This window comes from Macrobrachium nipponense, chromosome 33, assembly GCF_015104395.2.
Source record: "Macrobrachium nipponense isolate FS-2020 chromosome 33, ASM1510439v2, whole genome shotgun sequence".
Classification (NCBI taxonomy): Eukaryota; Metazoa; Arthropoda; class Malacostraca; order Decapoda; family Palaemonidae; genus Macrobrachium; species Macrobrachium nipponense.
In genome coordinates, this window is record NC_087219.1 from 28,242,880 (window position 1) to 28,269,028 (window position 26,149).

Here is a 26,149-nt window from a genome sequence, read left to right on the forward strand (position 1 = left end):
TGAATCTTTTGTCTGCTGTGTAGGGACCTACAGCTGTATAATTATTCAGTAAGACACTGCAATAAAAGTATGCTTTAACTAGGCAATCACAGACAAGTTTAAGCCAGCCGGAAAACTGCAATATTGCCATAACCACTAAATTAGTATTCATGTCACATACAGAACAAAATAAATACGATAAAATTTATACAACAGTTGACTTTTATTACCTTCGTATAGACCTGGTTAAATTCTTAGTTGTCAGGTGAACGTAGAAACACCAACCATGGTACATTCCAAAACCAGTCCTAACTTTATGATGTCTGCAATACCTGGCAACTTCATCAAACACGGAAAGTTCATACTCCTTTTCCTTAAGCCAATAGCCTTTTTGGTAGCTGTCTTCAACATACTGGTAACTTAAAATCCATTTACCTGGAAAAAATATATTTTTAATGAAAAAATTTAAAGCAAAATCACAATTTTTTAAAGTAAAATCACAATTTGTCAAAAATTGTATTTTTCCTAACTATACAAACCTGAGGTTCTTTAACAATAGGAGGATAACTTAGTGGCAGCTGAACATATACCGCAGTCCCAGTTCCTCTCGATGTAAGTCTAGAGGGAGCTCTTCAGTGTCAATATATGTACTATAAGCTTTCAACTGGAGATGTCTTAAATGCACCAGACGATATTCTTAGACCAACATGATGAATTTCATCCAACTCCATGAGTTTACTTGCACTTGCTGAAGAGTACACTTGCCGACCAAACTCTTGCTTTGATTTACATAATGAGTCATATAACCGTAAAAGTGACCTCTTATCAGCACCCCAGTTAAAACCTGAGACTACTTTTAAAATGTTAAGGGACTTTTTTTAAGTTAATTTTCAAGGAGTCAATATGACTAGCCCATATTAGCATCTTATACAAAAATCATCCCTAAAAACTTCAGCTCCTCCTCATATGGTATTAGTGTGCCTTTCAGCTTAATATTTGGGATGGTTTCCTTTCAAGTACATCAAGTAAAATGACCTGCCACAGTTTTAGAAGGGGAGAATCTAAACACCCATTGTCATCAGCCCAATTGCTGATTGCATTAACTAACTTTTGCATGAAATTACAAGCTGCAATAGCATCATAACTAATGACATAAATAGCAAGGTCATCCAAAAACAAAGATACCTTTACTGGAGGTGAGACACATTCAACAATGCTTTTTATAGCCACAGCAAATAAGGTGACACTCAACACACTGCCTTGTGGGATGCCTTCCTCAAGCTCAAAGGCATTAGACAAGTTATTTCCCATTCTAGCTTTAATATATATTTCACTTACAAATGAGCTAATGAATTTTAACATATTACATTGTATTCCACTGTCATGAAGCCGCTTAATAATACCAAAATGCCAAGTAGTGTCATAGGCTTTTTCAAGATTGAAGACGACTCCTATAGTCTGACAGCGTTTTGAGAAACCTTGCTGAATTTGGGTTGATAACCTTAGTAGTGGGCCCAGAGTGGAAGAATTTCTAAATCCAAATTGGACAGATGATGATAAACCATTTTTTTCTAGATGCCACATTAGTCTAAAATTCACCATTTTCTCAAACAATTTGTGCACACAACTTGTATGAGATACTGGCCGATAGCTTGTAGGATGGTGCGGATCTTTCAATGGTTTCTTAATGGGACAACAATTGCAATCTTCCAAGAAGGGGGAAGAATACCAGTTTCCCATATTTTGTTAAAGATTTTAAAGAGATAAGATTTAGCCAAATCTGGAAGATTTTTCAGCATGCTATAAAGAATATTATCATTCCCGGGGGATGCTGATTCAGATGATGACAGAGCATCCCTTAATTCCCTCAAAGTTAGCGTTGAATTATAAAATTGACCATTTCAAGAATTAAAACTAAGGGAAATGGCTGAATTCCTAATATTCTGGAAACAAGTTGAGTAGTTCCTGGAACTCGATACTTCAGAGAAATGCTCACCCAGTTTAGGCTTGGTGACAAGGTGTTGGTGTTGGAACATATTTGCCACTTAATTTTCTAACATTTTTCCAGATCAATCTGGTTGGGGTCTTGGAATTTATGCCATTTAGTATATAAAAAAGCCAGGATTCTCCCTTTACTTTTTAAAAATATTTTCTCTGTTTTGCCATAACTTGTTGGTAAATAGATTTTGCTGCTGCAGACTGACTGGATTTATAACGCCTGTAACATTTCCTGGTAATTTTCCTCAAGTTACTACAGCTTTTATCCCACCAAGAAACAGCAGGTCTGTGTGGTTTCCCTTTGGTCTTAGATAAGTATTGAGTTTTCAGCACTTCCAATATTTCAGAGGCAAGGTACTCATAAGCCTTTCAATGACATTTAAGGACTCAAATTCCTGGGATAGGTTAATACCTTCTTGAAATTTGACCCAATATGCTTCCTTTTCCTTCCATCTAATAAGAAAATTAGAGGGCACATTTCTCACAAACTTCAGATGAATGGGAAAGTGATCAGTGTCATGTAAAAATTATTCTACAGACCAGTTAAAATCCAAAGAGAGTGAAGAAGAGCAAATACTCAAGTCTATAGCAGATGAATCACCTGTGTGGACGTTATGATATGTCATGGTACCATCATTAAAAAGTGTAAGATCATTGTTATTAACAATGTCATCAATGATCATACCCTCTGTGTCTAAAAATTTACCACCCCAAAGTGGATTGTGAGAATTAAAATGACCCAGTAGTAAAAAAGGAGGAAGTTGATCAATTAAAAATTAAATGTCCCCATGAGTGAACCTACATCTTGGGGGAAGGTAAACAGAGCAGACTGTGATTTCAGTCAAAAGTAGCCTTCAGTCAAAAGTAGCCTGGATAGCAATTATTTGAAGCTGTGTTTTAAGGGGAACAATACAATGTAGCAATGATTTATAAATAACTATTGCAACACCTCCATCTATGGGGCTCTCTTGTAGACCTCATAGTTTAGACCTGGACTGTATATTGCATCACCTAACTTAGTTTCTTGGAGACATACAACCCCTGGATTATGCTCATGCAGTAATACTTTTAGAATTTCTGAGTGACTCCTTAGTCCCTTACAGTTACACTGTAAAATGTCCAGATTGAACTTTTATTGCTTGGATTCTCCCAAGGGCAATTCAACTGCAATCTACACTATTGCTTTAGTTTATTTTCTGTGTGGGACTTTGTAGGAATTTCTCTAGATTGTCTTGATATATGAGGCTTATGATTAGATCTGTTATGTTTTTTATTGGCTTTCTGATAAGGAGCAGTGAACCTCTACTACAATAGTCTTAGTATCCAAGGAACTTGATTCCTTGGCTGTTTCTGAGGCTGAAGTATCCTCATTGTTGACCTCACTTTTGTTACTCTTTTTATGGTGTTTTGATATGTTCATATTTGAGCAGGCGGAGGAGAGGACGAAAAAGTTCTTACTCTTTTTGGAACTTTGGTTTGTTCTTGTTCCATTTCTTCAAGGATTTCTTAGAGATGGGAGAGACAATGCATAGGTCTTATCAACTCGAGATGATTCTACTGTAAATGTGTGGACATCTTCCTTAAAGGGAGGTGCTTCAACCCTAGCAAGCTGAGCACCTAGATCAGATGACTGGCCCTTTGTTTCCGGAGTTCTTAATTTTGAACCAGGTATAGAGGCTACATTCTTAGCTTGAGCATTTATAGGGGCTACAGAATTCAGAGCCATAGCATAGGTCTTTGTCTGACCAATCAATTTTTTAGAATAGCTAATGCTTATGTTCAGCATTAGCTTTACATACAGCTGCCTCTTCATATTAATATTGGCTGCACTTTTTATTGGACGGGGTATGGGCCAGTTCACAATTAATATACTACTTTGGTTGTTTCGAAAAAGGACCATGTTCTGGGGCTGAGCAATTACTCCTAATTTTATTATTTTTACAGAATCTGGATGGATGACCAAACTGAAAACAGTTATAGCATTGCAAAAGGTTTTGATAAAAATGGTTTGACTTTGACCCTTTCATTCCCAAAATTGACATAAGATGGTACATCAGAGTCCTCAAAAGTTAAAATGACCATATTTGCTTTTGGAACTTTTCTTACCTTCCATACAGAAGTTGGACTAATTTCTCATATTTTCTGTCAATTCACCAAAGCCTCTATCAAATACTACTCCCTTTCCATAACTGAAATTCGTATGTGGTCTAATTTCTATTATCATGTCGTCTTCCTCAAATGTCTTTAGTGTGAGCATATATGATTGGGTTTTTGACTTGGCGTGAATAAGGACACTGCCTTTACCATATCTTTATATGTTACCCATATCAATATCCCCAACCTTCTTTTGGATATATTTGCTAAATTTGTAATAGTTCTAATTTTCCTCCCTACCAGACACTACCAACCACATGGGAGGTTTGAGAGTTCTCTCCACAGTATCATTATCCTCCAAATTTGGTTGTGTTACTTGTACCCATTGAGATGGTCTATAAACGTCCATGTTTTTAGGGGTCTTGTCACACAGTGCTCCTTGACAGGTGAATTGCAGCTTTTTATATTACAGGCAGTCCCCCGGGTTATGACGGGTTCAGCTTACGACGTTTCGAGGTTAAGGCGCTTTTCAATTATATTCATCAGAAATTATTTCCAGGGTTACGACGCCTACAACACTGATCTGGCAGATGAAATATGACACCAAAAATGCAAAATAATCAATATTTGAAGTTTTTTTTATGAAAAATGCAACAAGAATGCGGTTTACATAGTTTTCAATGCACCCAAAACATTAAAGTAAGGTTTTCTTAGGATTTTTGATGATGTTCCGGCTTACGACGCGTCTCAAGAATGGAACCCCCATCGTAACCCGGGGACTGCCTGTATTAATATTACTGCTGGCCTTGTGTGCAGCTTCATGTTTCTCAAAAGTTACCCATGCTTCCCATTTTTCTAAATTTTCATCAAAATTGATTCCTACTTCTATAATTTTACCCCAGACAGCAAATGAGAGAGAGAGAGAGAGAGAGAGAGAGAGAGAGAGAGAGAGAGAGAGAGAGAGAGAGAGAGAGAGAGAGAGAGAGATTCATAATCACATTCTAAGGGAATGTGCTGTACGTGTAATACCTTCAAAATATCCACTGTGCTCCAGCAATGGCTTCCCTGCAACTTGTGATGACTACCCTACCCCACAGGGGGATGGCACAACATGATTAGAGTGGCCCAAGTGTAAGCCAAGCCTGCTTGATACGACTGGGAGTATTACAAAAATACAATCATCCCCACCCTAACCATGTTATGGGCAAACCAGAAAGAATGCAGAGTCCTATCCCCAGAACCAGACCCCCTTGGAATCCGTGGTCCAGCCCTGAAGAATAGTTCCACCCTCAAGATATCAATCTGATATCTCTCAGGTCCAAACATTATCGGGTAGTTGATGGTCCTACCATAATTTCACTATTTAGCTTTTGATATAAACCCAATCCCAGCTATATTTTTCCCGTTTGTCAGGTCCAATAAATTTCACAAAAGTGAAAAATTCCACAAAACGACTCCAAATATATTTACAAAAATATGAGACTCTTCGGCTCAAACCCGGGAACAAATTCCAGGGATTCAAGAGGCCCATCACCAGGTCAAGGTGGTCTCCCTTCGAGGAGGGCCTTGTCATGAGGAACAGCAACATTGATCTTGATACCTGAAGAATAGCCATTCCTGGCTTTCACAGGTGGGTCCTTCTCTTGCCCTGCACCACTATCATGATGGAGAGAAGACTACCAATCACTGACAGTGGATGTACGACCCCTCTTGGGGGTTGTACACTCGGACACACCTGTACACGAGTGTACCCGATGCAGCCCTGGTTCCATGAGCAGCACCCTTGGAACCAGAGACATGAGAATGAACCTGGGTTCAAATTCCTAGGGCTCCTGAGACACTATATTTTCTAGATAGCATCCAGATTCCCACTCCAGAAGGAGCATGTGAGCTGAAAAGACAGCCAATTACTTCCTCCCCAGGGAAAGGATGCAAACCCTTAAAGTCTCGAGGCTAGACTTCTTAAGGGGCAGAGAATACTTTCCTCTTCTTAGGACATGGAACCCTTTAAAAAGGGAGGTTAGGAGGCATCAGATGATGAAAGATGATGACCCCGTGAAAATTTGCTGCAACACAGGAAGGAAGGGTGCTGTCATGGCAAGGAACCACACCGATCAAGAGCAGAAAGTTCATTCATTAGAGCCGAGCGCTCGGCTCGGCAGAGCTGTCTGGTCAAGTCGAGTGAGCTGAGCAGATCACCACTACATAATAATGAGTGGTAATCGTCAACAAAGAACTATCACCTCTTCCCAATTAACTGTTCTCCTTCAAGGCGGAACCTTTGAGAAGAAGAATGAGGTCCAATACACGAGGATGGTACTTGACCAAATCACTCTGCGAACGCCAGAAGTTCCAAGGAATTTAGTGGCTTAGAGAGACTCCCGATTTTCATAATAACAGTTACCGGGGATGTTTGTCTCACCCGAGTTTGGAAATTATAGAAAACCATAACACTGATAACACCTGAAATTTTAAGGTATTTGAGCATTCAGCAAGATTCCCGGGTATTGTGGTAACAATTACCAGGAATTCTCATCTTGCCCTAGTGATTGCAGATTGTAGAAGACCAAAACACTCAGAGAGTGCCAGAAATTCCAAAGAATTTAAGCGCTCGCGAGACCCCCGAATTTCATCAAATGATCATCAGGGTGGGGGCCTCCCAGCTCCCATAGAAATCGAGGAGGAACAGGCATAAAAACCAGTACTTAATGCAAGCATTTAAAACTGGAACGCAAGTACAATTCAACAGAATATATACTTGAGGCTCCGTCCAGGAACGTAGTCCCCCGACGCTGAATCCTACGGAGAGCACTCTGCAGGATCCCTTCTATTAACCTCGCCCCTCCCGGTGTAGCTATAAGAGGTAGAGGGAATAGGTGGGGAAGACTGGATGCTCTTGCTCACCTTGCTAGGAGAACTATCAGGAGAAGCGAGTCACGGGCAGCCATCAACCTGAGGTGATGGCTGCGACGCGAGTCTAGGAAAGCGTTATCGTCTGAGGACCAATATAACAGCATGCTACGAGTCACAGGTACAATTCCAAGGTCAGGATAGTTAACACAGAGATATCCAACCATCTAATGCTGCAATCAACTATCACCACTATTAGCCTGTTAAAGAAAGAAAATATGATTTAAAAAAATAAGGATACTCCTCTCGCATCCAAGGGCACCGCCCTCCGAAATGAGAGGAGATCCCTCAAACACCAACACCACATGCCCCCTCTTCTATCTTCGTCTGACAGCTAGCGAAAGGACGAAGACAACGAAATACCAGAAGAAACAAAGGACAAATTTCCGAAGTTCTGCTCGGTAATTTCAAGCATAAGCATAAATTTTGACTGAATACTTGTCGTCCTAACATTAAAGGGCAAAAATATGTAATAAAGGTGTTGGCACACCGTTACGGACCAACATCGCTCAGGTTCTTTATTATATAATAAACAAAAAGGATTCAACACCAACAATTGAAATTCAGGATACGAATATAGAAAGAAACTCAAACAGAGCAAAAGTTTATTTACACACTTATTAACAAAGATAAATGCAGAATGGTTTCTCCTATTTACATAACAAAATTAAATCTGACAATATGTAAAAGGGGGAAACAGTGCGGTAATGAAATACTTGCGGGCCAGTCTTGCAGCTGTTGCGATCAGAGCTCGAAGCGAGGGCTTCACAAAAGGGGACAGTAGAAACTCCAGACGGCTTCTTATCTTCGTACTGCAAAAAAGAATGCCTTAGTCTTGAAGCTTGAAGGGCGGGTTACTCCTCAAAACCCACTTGTAGGACTTTTCTTCTCTGAAAGGGTTACTCAACGTCGGGATCTCTCTCTCTCTCTCCGTCTACGGACTTCACTTATTTCTTTTCCTACTCTCTCTCATGCGTCCTCTTCCTCTCTTAACCTTTGTCTCTTCCTTCTCTTATCTCTGATGATCTGACATTCTACTTCCTCAGGGTCATATATATATACGTCGATCTCGGGGCAGGGCTGAAAAGGACAGAGCTTAACCAGCGAACGTCACTGCCCCTTGACAGGAACATTTCAGAAGGTTCTCGACGAAATGTTACATCATAATACGCAGCGTTTCTAACGACGGCTGCGTGCTGGAGTTTCACAAACACCAGAGTATTCTCGAACAATCATGAGAACAGACGCCTCAAACACATGCGGGATGCCTCCTTGCTGCAGACCTACTCGAAGAAGATACATTTTCCTTTCCCTTAATATATGTTTCTTCACTATACAGCAATTACCATGACACACACCCTTGCTGCCGACCTTTAACACTAAGCAGAAAGGCGGCTAGCAAGGTTATCACAAAAATAACAATTTGTCGAAAATTGTATTTTTCCTAACTATACAAACCTGAGGTCCGTTAACAATAGGAATGTAACTTGCAACAGCTGGAACCGGCCGTAAGCTTTGAACAAGGGAGTTCCGTAGTTAACTGCTTGTCCGACAGTCAGCGCACCGCGCGACTGGGAGGTGAAGAATCACTTTGCTTTAGGCCCAGGAAAAACAGAGTGAGGAGTGGCATGAGGTGGGACTATGTGTAAAGGACCTCAGGTTTGTATAGTTAGGAAAAATACAATTTTTGACAAATTGTTATTTGTTCCGATACGTAATACAAACCATCGGTCCTTTAACAATAGGAAGACTCACTTCTTGGCGGGTGGAATCTCAGTCAATGAACAGACTGGTGTTCGTCCAACCTTGTTTCCTCCCTGGTCGTAAGAGCAGAGGGAGGGATCCTAGCCTCTGCCCAATGATCGGGGTATGTACCGCAGGATCAATGGTCAGACCTCTGGGCCCAAGTAATAAGAGGGAGGCAAGCAAGAACTTGTTCCTATTGAAAGAGGCAATATGAAGTCATGGGTTTGTCTCTTGTTGGCTTCCACTCTAACCAGGAAAAGACAGCTGTAGAAGCCCGGTGACCGATCCCTGACGATCTCCACAGCTCCTTTGCTCAGCATGGCTTGGACTTCCTGCTGAAGTGCTACGTCCTTGGATGATCCAGAAACGTAAGTCTGAAGGTGGACCAGGTTGGAGGTGAGGGGTGGCCGAGACTCGAAGGGTAGTAGATACCCCTCCCGAAGGACGTCTACTATCCAGGTCTCCGCTCCATATTGCCCAATGGCTCGCCAGGCAACCCCCCCACTTCCGGCAGCAGATGAGGGGGAACGCCGTCCCTAGTGTTTCCCACCTCTCTCCGACTTCTTCCCAGCTCCCCCTCGTGAGAAGGAGGGCTGGGAGGAGGACTGGTGACGGTCGCTCCTTGAAGAAGTCGAAGGCAGAGTCTTTCCTCTGGGCTTCGACGATGGGATCGTCTTGGCCGCAGAGGAAGCACTAACCAAACTCTTGGGCTTGGCCACAGTAACGCGAGGCTGCTTAGACGCCTTCGAGACTGCCTGGTGGACTAAGCAGTCACTGTCGTCAGTGCGCTGTTGTTCCACCGCAGCGTCCACCATCTCTCCTGGGAAGAGAGAGGAGGAACTTCGCACCAGTCCGTTGCGAAGACCCAGAGCTGCCTCACGCCCAGCCGCCCTGGTCACTCGGGTGAGGACTGTATCCCTACCCTGAAGAACCAGGTTGGCCCACATGTTTGCAGTCTGGTGGGCTAGGTAGGAGATGGCTCTACCTCCAGACTGGCACAGTCTCCCGAAAGCCGGGTCACCTTCAGGAGTGATGTTTCCCGAGGTGGCCGCGACCTTAGACACTGTGAGGGACAACAGGTTTAACCAGGAGACTGCTTGGAATGCCGCCATGGCGGCTAAATCCACGGCGAGTGCCTCTTGCTGCGAGAACCATAGGTTCTCCGACAGGAGCTGCTACAGAGACACCCCCAGAGTTAGCCTAGCTAGCTCCAGGTTAACCTATTTGGAAGGCATAGGGTCCTCCGATAGCTTGGAAGACCTGCCAGACCGTAGCGAACCCTCCTGTCCGGAGACGAGAGCGTCCACCTGGCCCAGCACTGAGTCAGCCAGAGCAGATCGCGGCAGACCCACCGTCGTCTTGGGTTCCTTCTTAGGAACCCAGAACGACTCGAGCCTGGACGTAGGCTCAGAAGGTGGGAGCGGCAATCCTTCCCCGAGGTCGTTGTGCTGACAAATCAGCGCAATAACCTCTGAAAACGACCTCGGGGTGGATCTTGGGAGTGACTGCATCCTGTGAAGTCGGATCATCAAGTCCCTCCAGCAAGAGCGCCTCCTGAGACCCCCCTCCTTCAGAAGGTGGAACTGCAACAGACCCCTCCTGGTCTCCTCCGGCCACTTGTGCGTACGACCTGGTCGGTCCTAAGACCGTGCCAGGTTCGTAGGGCGTCGTGGTGGGACCATGAGGAGCGCGCTCCCCACGATCACTCCGGTTCGCATCGCTCTTCCCGGTGTAACCCGAGGAAGTTGAAGGGATCGGAGAAGAAGACCTGACGCTCCCCCCTCGCCCGCCAGCAGAACCGGTATGCTTGGGGGGATGCAGGCGATCGCCAACCCGCGGTGGTGATCAAGCTACAGGCCTGGTCGCACGGCTCTCCGTGGGAGAGCGGCTGGACCGAGAAAAGCGGCTCCGGTCCTGAGCGTCAGAGGAGCTGCTGCTGGTCCCCCTACCCGCCCGGTCCCAGTGGGAGCATTGGTCAGGGGACTGGCAGAGTCCGCTGTCGCGGTGGGAGCAGGGCCTGTCCTCACAGCGCGTCGTGCCGCTGGAACCGGCCGAAGCCGGTTCTGGCGACCAAGGGGACCTCTTCCTTGCCTCAGCTGGTCTGGGACCGTCATGTCAACCCTGGGTACCAGCAGATCGCTACGAGAGCAATCGCTGGTCTGGCGGGAGTCACCTGAGCGACTCTCACCAGTCTTCCGCTCCGTCCCTTGGTCCTGACGCCGAGCGAACTCGGAAGCCTGAGCCTTGGCTGCACAGTCACCCACGGGCGACTGCACACTCGGTACCTCTCGCGAACGAGAGGCCGAGACAGAACCTGATGTAGCGGCAGAGCCCCTAGCACCAGGTGAGGAGGTACTGGTGTTAGCCGGTACCCCTCTGGTCCCCTTCTTCTTCTTCCTTGCAGAAGGAGAGACGGGCCCCGCTCCCGAAGGAGCGGGAGGACCAGCAGAAGACCCCCCCGTCACACCGGAGTGAGACGGGCCCTTAAAAGTTCCCGAAGGAGACTTCTTAGGGGGGGAGGAGGCGGCCTTCTTCTTCCTCGGCTGTGAAGCCTTGGAAGTCAAGGGGAAGAGGCGGCAGCAGACGACGACGACACCTTCCTCCTCTTCTTTTTCTTCTTCGTCAGCTTCCTCAGGACAGTCGTCAGGTCCTCCATCCAGGACAGAGCCGGGGCAGTTGCCGAAGCATCACGGCCCGGCTGCACCTGTCCGGAAGGACCTGCGACTGGAGCAGCAACACCACGGGCAGGAACAACGTCGGCAGGAGTTGGTCCAGATACGGCAGGTATGGCAGGAATGGCAGGTACGGCAGGAGGCGGGGCAGCGGCCAGCGACATCCTGGGTATTGGCGGCAGGTCCAGGGGCGAGATCTTGGGGCACCGGAAGTTGGGGGCTGAGGCGAGAGCGGCGAACCTGGGCGGCGGTGTCACGACCCTCTTCGGAATACCTGGAAGCGGTGCCTGAACAGCAGCTGAAGGTGTTACCATAGTCACATGTTGAGTGTAAACAAGGTGAGGAGGGGCGGCATACCCTGGGGTCGAGACGGTGGTGGTTACCGGACCGTGCGTTACCGGTGCAGAGCCACTCGCCAGGTGATGCAACAGCCCCTGAACACTCTGTGTCCCCTGGAGACCCAGCGAGAACCAAACCTGGCCAAGGTCGTCACCCGCGGCAGGCAAACCTGAGGAGGCAAAGGTCGGGTTAGTAGAGGGGGTTCCCCCTCGCCCGGGGGATGGGGGCAGGGGGGGGACAAGTTTTACCCCGAGCAAACGGAAGACCCCGAGTACAACTGAACGTCGGGGTATCTCGCCCCCTCCTCTACGCTCAACAGATCTGACGAAGAAAAGGAGTGAGAACCGCCCCCCCCCCCCTCTCAGGGGAAGGAGCCATACGTGGGAGTTGAGATGGAGGAAGGAAAGAAGACGACGTGTCCATGACCAGGGGAGTAGCTGGAGAACTTTCCGATGACTCCCTGGCAGGCTTACGTCACTTCCTCCTCCCCTCATATCGCGCCCACTGCTCCTCCGACCACAAACAACAAATATCACAAGGCTCGGTGCAAGAGCATTCGCGCCCCTGACACCGAGCACATAATTCATGAGGGTCAACCTCAGGAAAGGAGCGGAAGGCCCCACACTTACGGCCCTCCACACCAGGGCATAGTCTGCGGCTGATGGGGGGGCGTGGGGAACTCTTCAGCTCACGAGAATCCATAATAACAAAAATACAAAATGCACAAGTACTCACAGTATTTTGACACAAGCACACTAGTATCAGAGAGCAAACCAAAGTTTTGAAGATACAAAGCATACGACGAAAGGCGGGCAGAGAGAAGTAGAGAACACGTCTGTCACCTAGCGCGGCCGAAAGCAAAGTGGTCCTTCACCTCCCAGTCGCGCGGTGCGCCGACTGTCGGACAAGCAGTCAACTACCGAACTCCCTTGTTTAAAGTTTACGACCGGTTCCAGCTGCCGCATGTTACATTCCTATTGTTAAAGGACCGATGGTTTGTATTACGTATCGGAACAAAGTGGGTTTGCATATTAATTATTAAAGTACATTAATTATTAATATCAAACACAGTAGTATATACATATTCATTCAAAACATCAAATTAAAGATCCCACCAGGAAAATTGTAATTAATGGCTAGTCAGAAAGAGCTCACAAACATACGTCTTCATCGGAAGAAGGCCGAAAGCAAAATAAGTGGTACCTTGACATAAGAAATTAATCTGTTCTGAGGCGGCCTTCATAACAAGAGCTTTTCATATCTTGAACCGCATTTTACATGTAAAATGCCTAATCCGTTCCAAGCCCTACAAAAACACCCCAGTAAATTTTATATAAAAGCTAAATTGACCAATAAACAATGAAATACTACAACAATTTGGACCATTCAATACCTAACTTAATACATACTAGTACTAATATGTACCTGTAAATAAAGTGTATTAGTGTAAATGGTATACAAGAAATACTGCACGTACATACGTACGTATGAAATAAAATGTGGAACCTTACATTTCAAGTGAGGCCATCTCCGAAAGTGGCGACTGAGGAGGACAAACGACAGTAAACTTCTTATAGTATGTACACTTAATTTTACGAAGCTTTAAAATTGTTATCGGTAGTCTGGGCGAATCTCGGGACTTTACAGCAACAACCTCTCGTATCCTGAACTATTTTCGTATGTAGAGCCTTTCATATGTCAAGGTACCACTGTAGAGTGTTTACATCTGGGTAGGCGGGTAGATCAGGTCTATCCGCCTAACCATTTTGTTCTAGAATTTAACAGCCATATTCCAGCATGCGCTTAAAGTAATTCCTTATGTAAAGGACTGAGGGTTTGTATATTGTGTAGGAACAAATATTTGTTTGACTAAAGTAATGAGCAGAGTCATCAATTTAAATATATAAGTACACATATGGAATTAAGTTCACTTACCTGCTGCAAGAGCTGCCAAAATTTTTTCTGTGGCATAAAAATCTTTCACAATGACATGAGAGCATAAAAATGTATATTTGTTTTCTCTGTCAACCACCAGGCCCCCAAGCTTTTCTATGCGCTTGCGAAGGTGCTCTTCAAAATTCTTCTCATTTATCCCAGAAAATATGCATCTCTTCACTGAGGAATTGGATGCCATGTTGTAGGTCACTCCTGTAGAAGAAACTAAGGTGAAGTGAGTTGTCATCTGTTCAAACCAATAATAATAAAATTTTCATATTCAATATCTCAACTTTGGGAGCCAGCAAGTGAGGCAGTCACTAACAGACATGCTATCTTTAAAACTATTTATGCTTTTTTTCCCCATTTGCAATTACCTAGTACAGGAAGTCCTCGGTTATCAGCAATCTGGTTTAAATCAGCAATTCATGGCGCCATAACAGGCCGAGTTTCGGTTATGGTGCCTATACTAGGGTTGTGGCATGATAACATACCTAACAGAGGTGCCATTAACCAAAACTCGGCGCCTAAGAGCCATAAATTGCTGAGTTTGGAGTTTTCGCTTAACAAATACCCTGCCAAGAACATGGAACTGCCTGTTGTATGTCCTGTAGTCATGATAATCAATGGTAAGTGAAGGAAACTCACAAAAATGTTCATACCCTTCACATCTTTGTACATACTTATTTCTCTCCACAAGAAAAACTAGATAAAAACACACAAACCAGTAATTATATAAGAAAAGAGAATACTGTTCTCAAGTTCAACAGCAGCCTATTGGAGAGTGATGTGAGACATCTACATCAAGAACGGCTAACAAAAAATGTTTGGTGACATCTGGGAAATTTATTAAAAGTATAGGCCTATGCCATTTCTGTAAGTAATGACACTATCACAGTATTTAATATCAGCTACAAGGCAAAACTTTATGCCAGTTCAACTAGCTGACTCCTGGGAATTCCATGTTATCAAATAGTATACTACATTTGAAACCCACCATTCGCAGACTCACGATTTGTGACCTTCCCTATTAGTAGATTTTTCAATGGACAGTATATACCAATTATTCACAGAAAATTTCCCATATTTGCTGTATTTTCCACTTTCAAACAAGTAGTTAGGCAGTTAACTACTGTCCGGTAGTCAGGAGTCTTATCCCGACTGGACGTAAACATTCCAATTTGCTTTTGGCTGCCGTCGAGCGAGGCCATTTCTCCAACTCCTTGTCCAATTGCTGTTGATAGTAATTTTCAACTTTCCTGGTGGGACCTTTCTTGTTTCGTATGACAACCCCCTATATTCGTGTTCTTGAGATTTGCGGACTCACCAATTCGTGGATTTTTCTTTGGACCATATCTTCCCATTATTCGCAGGAAATTCATCTACCTATTTCCAGATTTTTCCAACGATAAATATTCAGTAATTAGTGTTTTCTTATTGTTATTTTCTTGACTAAGTACATTTTTTATGATACAAAAGCAATTTACTAATTTTCATATATTATTATTAACCCTTAAACGCCGAAGGGGTATATTAAAAATTGTCTTTCGTGTGCCGGGGGGGTCTCGGAGTGAGCGCGGAAGCGGAAAAAATATTTTTTTCAAAAAATCACAGCGCGCTTAGTTTTCAAGATTAAAAGTTCACTTTTGGCTCCTTTTTTTTGTCATTGCCTGAAGTTTAGTATGCAACCATTAGAAATGAAAAAAATTATCATATATAAATAATGCAATACATGATAGCGCGAAAACAAAATTTCATATATAATTGTATTCAAATCGCTCTATGCGCAAAATGGTTAAAGGTAACGAGTTAATTTTTTTTTGTTGTAATGTACACTAAATTGTGATCATTTTGATATATAACACATTGTAAAACAACACATTGTAAAACGATAAAAGCAACACAGAGAAAATATTATCACAAAATGATGCATGAATTCGTAACGTGCGTACGTAAACAAATATTTTTTTTCTGGGCTCAGCTCGTGTCGCTGCGCGAAATATCCTTTAATCTATTATTTCTAGGGTAAATGTACAAACACATACCAGAGAATAAATAAATAAAGAAAAAAGGTCAGTATAACTGACTCGCTCACCCTCCAAGAGGGTGTCGGTATGAACACTATGGCGAGTGAGACCACTACCACGAGCCAAATGCCAATAGAACTCCCCCACTACAAAATCCCTCCAAGAGGAGAGCCGACCCACAGAGTGGGCAGCAACTACTACTACTACTCCATCCCATGCTGCCGACTGCTGCGCCTCTGGTGGCCATCCTTTTCAGTTAGCGCACACGATTCACACGTGCCCTTTTTTACTCGGTGATTTTGTGCCCTTTTCTTTGGATTTATTTACCATGGAGCGTGCAGCCATCGCAGCAGCTAAGTTAAGTACTCAGTGTTTATTGCTATTTGGTTTTTTCCGGCCCTGAGCCCGTATTTGCCGTTTTTTAGGTATAAATACGAACTCTAGGTCGGAAGCATGGCAGCATGGTTCTGCCTCGTGGTGGGTTCGTTCTTGGTCGCCCATACCCAGAACATCCCCTTACTTAAGTACGCTCTATTTCTATTATCCGCTTTGTTTAGGGTACGGTCTACACGGTTTTGTCATGCATGCATGTCTTTTACCTTATGTAGGCTCCTTCCATCCAGACCCTAGCCACGGCTCTTAGTATCGGCCTCGGCTAGCTTTGAGTGGTAGACTTGCCTTCGGGTTAGTCGTACACTCCTGGATTTTTTCTCCTACTATGTTGTTTTCTTTCTTTCATTATTATTCATTTGATTTATTTATATGATATTTGTTTAGGTTAGTTAGGCGTCTGGCTTGCTTAGCCTAGGTTATGGCCCATAGGGCCTATATGCTACCGCTCTTCAGTTCGGTTGCTTCCCGATAGCATCTCTCTGATCAGTTGGTTATGTTTCTAGGCTTAGTTGTCTTTTGTTTGGTTCTTACCGCCCCGTGGTCACTACGTGATCACGAGGCAGCCAGACGCCTGTCCAGTCACCTTCCCCCCCTCCCGCTCTTCTATAGAGTCGGGGGGGGTGGGTCGGTCACCCTCCCATGCTCGCTCCGCATACCCAGAGCTGCCACTCCCTTTCTCCCCCCAGGCGGAGGGAGTAGAGGGACGGGACAGACCCAGACTGGACTCGACCTCTCCGGCTTCTCGGTCCGGCCGGATGGTAAGGTGGGGGGGACTGGCCTTTCCCCCCTCCGTTGCTACCCCGTCGCTCCGTTACTAGCCCGAGTCTGTATGTCCTCTCGCTCTTTCCCACCTTACTAGGGCTCCTTTACCACCGGAGACCTGGCATCCAGCGGAAAGGTGCTAGTCCACCCAGCAGGGTGGACCGGAGCATACAGTTGGTCCCTTCTAACCACGTCTCGCTGAGTTACAACACTCCGCCACGCACGGGACTTAGTCCGGTACGTTCAAGTTTTTAGGTTTAAGATCTTTTATGTTAAACTAGTAAGTTTATCTTAAGTACCTTAAACCACCCCCCCCCTCCCTTACCTGTCTCACCGGATCTCTCCGGGGTTATAACCTATTCAGGCGATAAGGGAGGGGTTATGCCCAAATTTTTTCCGAGCTCCGGCATGCAACGGAGTTCTTCTGTCCTTTAGCCTGTAAGTGATAGTCTTTAAGATACTCATGTGTCTTTTCACTTACAGACCACCAACTGTGAGCATCCGGGATGCGCCGCCACACTTCAGGACCCATGTGGACACGAAGTTTGCCAGTCCCATGCTCCATGCGCGACTCCGCACGGGGACATCCAGGTCTGGTACCACGAGACGTGTACCATCTGTTACGATCTGGTGAGCCAGCTCTTAGACGGGGTAAGTATTCCAACTCCGGTAACTGGTCCTCATTTGTTACAGTGCTTAAGTTTTTACATTAATCACCCTAACTTAAGATAAAATTCAGGGGGTCTTATAGCCCCTATAAAATTTTAAGTTAAGCTTTAAATTGGTTTTAGTTTTAAGTTATTCTTAAAATCTAATCAATACCTTCTCTTCCAGGCCCCGGCTGTGAGGGATACCGCACTGGCAACCCTGCGGGCCTGGGTCGGCGGTTTTGGGAAGAACGCCGCCAAGGGTATGCCCTACATCCTTGAGAAGAGGTTGGCGGTACTAATCTTCCCCGGAGGCAAGGCTACAGGCTACGTCGACCCAGCAGAGGCGGCCCCGACTATCGCTTTCATCCAGCAACAGCTGGCTGCCTCGTTGACGGACCAAGGCCAGGACATCTCCTCGGAAGTCGCGACGCTTGATATCAATGTGGAACCTATGGTAGGTGTAGACGACCTGTTGGTCGAGGTAGGTACGTTGGACACCCAAGGGATGCCCTTGGGTGCAACTGGTTCTTCTACCCCTGCAACCTCTCCATCCTTCCAAGGCTTTACAGGTAATGAACTGTATACTTCTCCTGACGCTTCAGTTAGACCCAAGGTCAAGGGTCAAACAGTGAAAAACCTTGACGAAGACGTCGTCGTCGTCTAAGAAGACGGCTTCGGCGTCATCTTCTTCTCGTAAGTCTCCGGCTAAAAACCCCGGAGCAGAGAGATCTAAAGCTTCTGGGTCCGGCTCTAAGTCTTCGAGGAGTAGATCCTCCAGGGTGAGAGATCTCACACTCCAGCGGAGTCGTCAGTTCCGCTACCCTTGGTTCCGATTCAGAGCCACCTTCCACCTCAGCAGCAGCTCCGGCTTTGGACTCCAACGCTGGTCTGTTACAACAAGTGGGCGATCTGGTTGGGTCTCTGAAAAATAGCATGGAACAAATGATCTCTCGGTTGTCTGATAGGATTACCTCTCAGGACAACATTATAGCCGGACTGAGCCAAGCTCCTCTAGCCTCTCCTCCACCTTTCAACACAGGTGGAGCCCAGCTACCCCCGTATGACTCTCTACCTCCGTTCTCAATGAACAACCCTTGGAGTGAGCGTCATACGCCCCCTTCCAGGACGGGCTTATCTCTATCCCGGAATGTGGAACTCGGAGGATTGAGGACTTCGAGTTCTACCGGAAGACCTTCAGCCTCCGTTCATCGGCTACGCCAGGCTCACCGCCTCAGCCATGACTCGGGATGATAAAGTACCAAAGGAGACAGTCCTCTATTCACGTGACCAGGCTCAGAGAGAATGGCTCAGGTGTCTAGAGGACATGGATTGTTCCAACACGAAAATCCAACCCTTTAAGAGTCCGTTTACGATCTTTACGATGGAAGAGAGTACCCCGCTCCCTTTCTTGACAAAGATCGCGACAAACTACTATTCCAGCAGCCCAGAAGGGGGATTCCATGCCTCAACTGAAGGAAGCAGATCCTACATCTCCTTTACTTCCTTCAGCCGGTGAATTGTGGGAAGATTTACCTAACACCTTCTCAGCTGGCAAACTCAAACCAGACTGTGCTATGGAGCAGTTTGGTGAGAAGCTACCTAGGCTTCCAGATAGCCTTATTCAGGCAGAATTCGATGCCAAGTCACGGTTAGCCAGGTCTATTAATTCCATGGCTATGACCGAGGTGGCTACCATTGCCTATGGGTCGGAGCCACTCTTCAAGCTTCTTACCAAATCTTTGACTCAAACGGTGCAGTCGGATATGTTTGAGTTCGCCACTGCCAGGACGAATTGTAGGAAACATGTCCTACAAGAAGCGACAATTCGACACGAGCCGAATAAGTTGCTTACGTCAAGCATCTGGGGAGCAGACCTCTTCCCAGAAGCGATGGTGAAGGAGGTTCAGTCAGAGGCTACGAGACTGAACCAGAGCCTTAAAGACCGTTGGGGTCTTACGGCCAAGAGACGACAGGATCAAGCCGGTAAGGGTAAGGCTCAAAGGAAACCTAGACGTTTCCAGCCCTACCAGAAGAAGCAGCCACGCTTCTCTCAGCAAGTTCCGGCTGTTCCCTTAGTACAAACAGCCCAACCTTCCACCTCAAAGGCTCAGTCGCAGCCGATTTATGTTATCTCCCCTCAGCCTCAGCCCTCCACCTCTTACGCCCTCTCTCCAGCCTACAACCAGGTCTTCGAGGGTCAAGCTTCACAGAAGTATGACCGCTCGGGTAAGGGAGGCAGAGGTAAGCGATCCTTTCGTGGGAGAGGATCGGGAGGTCCCTTTAATAGGGGAAAACATTTCAGGGGAGGCCGAGGAGGCTACCAGAACCAATGAGGAACTTCAGGTATGGAGGGAGGCTGTTTCACTTTCGCCACCGGTGGAACTTCAGCAAGTGGGCTCAGAGCATTGTGTCAAAAGGCCTGGGTTGGAGCTGGTTAGCGAACCCACCCCCATCCAGACCTTTCCGCCAACTTCCTTCCAAGGAATTGACGGAGTATGCGGAGGATCTCCTTCAGAAAGGAGCTATAGCGAGAGTCAAAAGGTTAAAATTTCAAGGACGCTTGTTCAGCGTGCCAAAGAAAGGCTCACAAAAAAGAAGGGTAATCTTAGACTTGTCCCGCTTAAACTTAGCCATTCGCTGCGACAAGTTCAAGATGCTCACGATCTCGCAGGTGCGGACCTTACTTCCCCGTGGGGCCGTCACCACCTCTATCGATCTTACCGACGCTTACTATCATATCCCTATTGCAAGACACTTCCGTCCGTTTCTGGGCTTCAAGATAGGAGACCAGACATTTTCCTTCAAGGTAGTTCCTTTCGGGCTCAACGTAGCACCCAGGGTGTTTACGAAGCTGGCGGAAGTAGTAGTTCAACAACTAAGATCGCAAGGGGTTATGGTAGTAGCGTATCTCGACGATTGGTTGATCTGGGCTTCAACAGTCGAGGAATGCAACAGAGCAACACTGAAAGTGATTCAGTTCCTGGAATATCTAGGCTTCAAGATAAACAGGACCAAGTCAAGACTCACTCCAGAGTCAAACTTTCAGTGGCTAGGCATTCAATGGAATCTATCCTCCCATACTCTGTCGATTCCATCAACCAAGAGGAAGGAAATAGCCAAGTCAGTCAAGCAATTTCTAAGTCACAAACTGGCGTCAAGAAGAACTCAGGAAAGGATCCTGGGTTCACTCCAGTTTGCATCAGTGACGAACATCCTAATGAAAGCCAAACTGAAAGACCTAACCAGAATCTGGCGCTCACGAGCAAATGTCAGGTCCAGGGACAAATTATCCTCAGTCCCTCTGATTCTAAAGAATCGACTCCGGCCGTGGGCGAAAGTCAAGAACTTGTCGGTGTCAGTGCCCCTTCAGTTTCCTCCACCAGGGATCACCATCCACACGGACGCTTCATTAAGCGGTTGGGGAGGATATTCCCAGTTCAAGAAAGTTCAAGGAACGTGGTCACCTCAGTTCCGTCAGTTCCATATAAACGTACTGGAAGCAATGGCAGTGTTCTTGACTCTAAAAAGGTTACGTCCGCCAAAGTGCTCCCACATAAAGCTAGTCCTGGACAGCGCAGTGGTAGTACATTGTATAAACAGAGGAGGCTCCAAATCACGTCATCTAAATCATGTCATGGTAGCCATCTTCTCCCTGGCGGACAAGTTCAGTTGGCATCTCTCCTCCACTCATATAGCTGGAGTGAGGAACGTCATAGCAGATGCTCTATCCCGATCAGTACCTCTAGAGTCGGAATGGTCACTGGACAACAGTTCGTTCCAATGGATTCTTCAGAGAGTTCCAGGTCTACAGGTGGATCTCTTCGCATCTAAAGCGAACCACAAACTCCCATGTTATGTGGCCCCCAACCTGGACCCTCTGGCCTATGCCACGGACGCCCTGGCTCTAGACTGGAACAACTGGGAGAAGATTTATGTCTTTCCTCCAGTGAATCTTCTCATGAAGGTGTTAAACAAACTCAGGACATTCAAGGGTCAAGTGGCTCTAGTAGCCCCAGACTGGCCGAAGAGCAATTGGTACCCTCTAATTCTGGAACTGGGTCTTCGCCCTCTTCGGATTCCCAATCCCAGGCTCTCCCAGTCAGTACAAACGAAGACTGTGTTTGCTTCCTCAGGGATTCTCAAAACCCTAACTTTATGGATTTCATGAAGTTTGCAGCAAAAAGGGATGCGAATATTGACCCGCAAAATATTCTCTTCTTGGAATCCGATAAAAGAGATTCAACTTTGAGACAGTATGATGCTGCTGTCAAAAAGTTAGCAACCTTCCTGAGAGAATCAGATATTAGGATCATGACAATCAATTCAGCTATATCCTTTTTCAGATCCTTATTTGAAAAAGGCTTAGCAGCTAGCACGATTACGACAAACAAGTCAGCCTTGAAAAAGATTTTTCAATTTGGTTTCAACATAGACTTGACAGATTCCTACTTCTCGTCTATTCCCAAGGCGTGTGCTAGACTTAGACCTTCTGTAAGGCCTACGTCAGTATCATGGTTCTTAAACGATGTTCTAAAGCTGGCTTCAGAAACCAATAATGACACATGCTCGTTTATAATGCTCTTAAGAAAAACTCTATTTTTATTAAGCTTGGCCTCAGGAGCTAGGATTTCAGAACTGTCGGCTTTATCCAGAGATCCGGATCATATCCAGTTCCTTCCCACAGGGGAAGTGCTACTTTCTCCGGAACGTAGCTTTATAGCTAAGAATGAAGATCCTTTGATGAGGTGGGAACCATGGAAGGTTCTACCCCTTCCACAAGATGTATCTCTTTGCCCAGTTTCAACCTTACGAGCCTTTCTGTCTAGGACCTCCTCATCCTCATCGGGTCCTCTCTTTAAGAGAGAAAAAGGTGGTACTTTATCTATTAAAGGCATCAGGCAACAAATCCTGTACTTCATTAAACAGGCCAATCCTGACTCTTTCCCAAAAGCACATGATGTCAGGGCAGTAGCCACCTCAATTAACTATTTCCAACATATGAACTTCGATGAGTTGAAAAAGTATACTGGATGGAAATCGCCGACAGTGTTCAAACGTCATTACTTAAAGTCCTTGGAAGCTCTGAAATTTTCAGCAGTAGCAGCGGGTAACATAGTTTCCCCTGACTCCACCTAATCTTTAGTAGAAGAACCAGTCCTCCTTTCTACCTGCCTCACCCAACAGTTCGTCTATTCCTGCCTTGTTCATCTACGGTCACCTTGTGTCTTAGCTGCTTTGTTGATGATGTAGTGGGTGTCCCTTATTTTTTTGCTAGGGGCACTCACAATTGATTATGGATTTTGATCTCTTGGATGTCATCCCCTTATTTTTATGCTAGGGGATACATCTTATTTGTAATGGTTACGGGTTTTGTATATTAAGTTATATACATTCCTTTATATATTATTATTGTTGAGTTTGTTTTGTTCAACTTATTATGTTAATTGCTCTGGATTTCTGATACATAGCTTTACACAGATACCATTTTTGCACATATATGCCTTATTACCCCTGTATATATGTAAATTACCTTAAGTTAAGAAATATTATTAGAATTAAGTGTAATTTAAGCAATATTTCTATTTTGTATCATTGTGTATATGTATCCTTATTAGCAATTATATTCTTTCAATTTTATTTTACCTTTTATTTGAGACCTTCTTTTTATTTTATTAATTTTCTGTTTACAATCTTGTGCTATTTCTCTGGTTACGATTTCGCGCAGCGACACGAGCTGAGCCCAGAAAAGGGATTTGACGTAAGGAAAAATCTATTTCTGGGCGATTGGCTAGTGTCGCGCCAGCGAAATCCCGCCCTACCCATCCCATCGCCCAAGATTGTCTGCTAACTTCAGGATGGCCACCAGAGGCGCAGCAGTCGGCAGCATGGGATGGAGTAGTAGTAGTAGTTGCTGCCCACTCTGTGGGTCGGCTCTCCTCTTGGAGGGATTTTGTAGTGGGGGAGTTCTATTGGCATTTGGCTCGTGGTAGTGGTCTCACTCGCCATAGTGTTCATACCGACACCCTCTTGGAGGGTGAGCGAGTCAGTTATACTGACCTTTTTTCTTTATTTATTTATTCTCTGGTATGTGTTAGTACATTTACCCTAGAAATAATAGATTAAAGGATATTTCGCTGGCGACACGAGCCAATCGCCCAGAAATAGATTTTTCCGTACGTCAAAATCCCTTTTTTAAATTCACCATAAATCTAAATATTGTCCTAGAGACTTCCAATTAGTTTCAAAATGAAAACAAATGATTGAATATTACTATACTGTAAGAGTATTAGCTTACAATTGCAGTTTTCGACCATATCTGACAAGTTAAAGTTGACCGAATGTCGAATTTTTTTATATATATTTTTTTTATATGCAATTATTTCAGAAATTAGAAAAGCTACAACCTTCAAATATTTTTTGTTTTATTCTACATGAAATTGCGCACATTTTTATATATAAAACTCTATAAAATACCTAATATGAAACTGAGCAAATATTCTGAGAATGCGACGTACGCATTTCGGAGATTTGCGGCGGAGAATCCGAGCGCGGAGGGAAGGAAAGTTTTTATTTTAAATTCACCATAAATCTAAATATTGTGCTAGAGACTTCAAATTTGTTTAAAAATAAAGATAAATGACTGAATATTACTAGACTGTAAGAGTTTTAGCTTAAAATTGCGCTTTTCGACCATTTCAGTAGAGTCAAAGTTGACCGAATGTGTTTTTTTTTCTATTTATTGTGATTTATATGCAAATATTTCGAAAATGATTAAAGCTACAACCTTCAATTATTTTTTGTTGTATTTTACATGAAATTGCGCACCTTTTCATATATAAAACTTTATGTAACGTCTAATTTAAAATGGTGCAAACATTACCACAATCGCACGTATGATTTTTTTCATAAATTCACCGTAAATCGAAATATTGTGCTAGAGACTTCCAATTTGTTGCAAAATGAAGGTAAATGATTGAATATTACTAGAATATAAGAGTTTTATCTTACAATTGCATTTTTCGACCATTTCGGTAGAGTTAAAGTTGACAGAAGGTTGAAAATTTGTCACATCATTTTTTATATGAAAATATTTCAAAACTGATAAAATCTACAACCATGGGTTGTTTTAAGTTGTATTGTGCATGATATTGCGCACATTTTCATATATAAAACTTTATGTAATGGCTAATTTAAAATGGTGCAAACATTACCACAATCGCACATATGATTTTTTTTGGAAGAGTTACAGTGCGGATGTAAGGAAAAAGTTTATTCATAAATTCACCATAAATCAAAATATTGTGCTAGAGACTTCCAATTTGTTGCAAAATGAAGGTAAATGATTGAATATTACTAAAATATAAGAGTTTTAGCTTACAATTGCTTTTTTTGACCATTTTGGTAGAGTCAAAGTTGACCGAAGGTTGAAATTTTGGCACTTATCGTCATTTATATGAAAATATCTCAAAACGGATAAAAGCTACAATCATGAGTATTTTTTTTTGTTCTATTCTAAATAAAAATGCGCACATTTTCATATACAATACTCCATGTAACGGCTAATTTAAAATGGTACAAAAATTACGTCAAAGTGACGAAATAATTTCCGAGATGTGTCACCTATACTTTTTAGTGCGGCAAGAAAGAAATTCGCGCTTGCGCGCCTGCGTAACGATTGTAAACAAAACAACACATTGATCTGTGAACTCCCAGCATTCCCCAAGGCGTGTGATTCAAGAGTTTTCGGCTGGTAGGCCTATAAGTATTTTTCAGCAAATTTAAAAAAAAACTTTTGTATGTCGACGTAAAATACGTCCAGTCGGCACCCGAGAGACAAAAAATGTCGACGTAAAATACGTTCACTCGGCTTTTAAGGGTTAATAGAGTATTAGTAAGTTTAATAAGGTTAAATGATATCAAATAATAAAAATGTTATTGTTATGATACAATAAAGTTTGTTCATACTTACCTGGCAGATATATATATACGTAGGTGTATTCTCCGACGTCCGACAGAATTTTAAAACTCCCGGCACACGCAGTGGGCGGCCAGGTGATTAGTACCCATTCCCGCCGCTGGGAGGCGGATATCAGGAATCATTCCCATTTTCTATTCAGATTTTTCATACCACTGTCCCCTGAGGGGAGGTGGGTGGGTACTTTAATTATATATATCTGCCAGGTAAGTATGAACAAACTTTATTGTATCATAACAATAACATTTTGTTCATGAAACTTACCTGTCAGATATATATATAGCTGAATCCCACCATTGGAGGTGGGAAGGGACAGAATAGAGGGATTAGGAAACACCTCAAGTGCAGATGATTGACATCTTGATTCCTTACCTGTTAGCATAGCTGACTTCTTGATTACTGTCACCGAAGTCTGCTTTTGCTTTACTAGAGTTGCCAACAAGGTAGTGACCTGTGTAGTTGGTGCGCTCTAGATGATCAGTCAACGGGGGCGTGACCACAATGTGACTAGACCATATTGACCATACTGTGAGGGCAACGAAGCTAAAAACCACCACCTGACCTAACCTATCGAAGTTAGTCCCATAACTTCTAGGCTAAATTATTATTATAAAAGTAGTTTTACCAGACCACTGAGCTGATTTTCAGCTCTCCTAGGGCTGGCCCGAA

The 26,149-nt window shown here is 44.3% G+C and overlaps 2 protein-coding genes across 6 annotated transcripts in view; both read right to left on the reverse strand.

Moving 5' to 3' along the window:
- Positions 1-14,266, reverse strand: part of LOC135203050 (uncharacterized) — a 153,838-nt gene extending 139,572 nt beyond the window's left edge. Inside the window, exons 1-2 of the mRNA XM_064232636.1 lie at positions 13,674-14,266; positions 210-414 (exon numbers count right to left, since the gene is read on the reverse strand). Of these exons, the coding sequence (XP_064088706.1) occupies positions 210-414; positions 13,674-13,920 (452 nt within the window). The 5' untranslated portion in view covers positions 13,921-14,266. The remainder of the gene's footprint in view (positions 1-209; positions 415-13,673) is intronic.
- The window catches only part of LOC135203053 (two pore calcium channel protein 1-like), a 734,396-nt gene that overhangs the window by 536,864 nt on the left and 171,383 nt on the right, over positions 1-26,149 (reverse strand). The window lies entirely within an intron of this gene.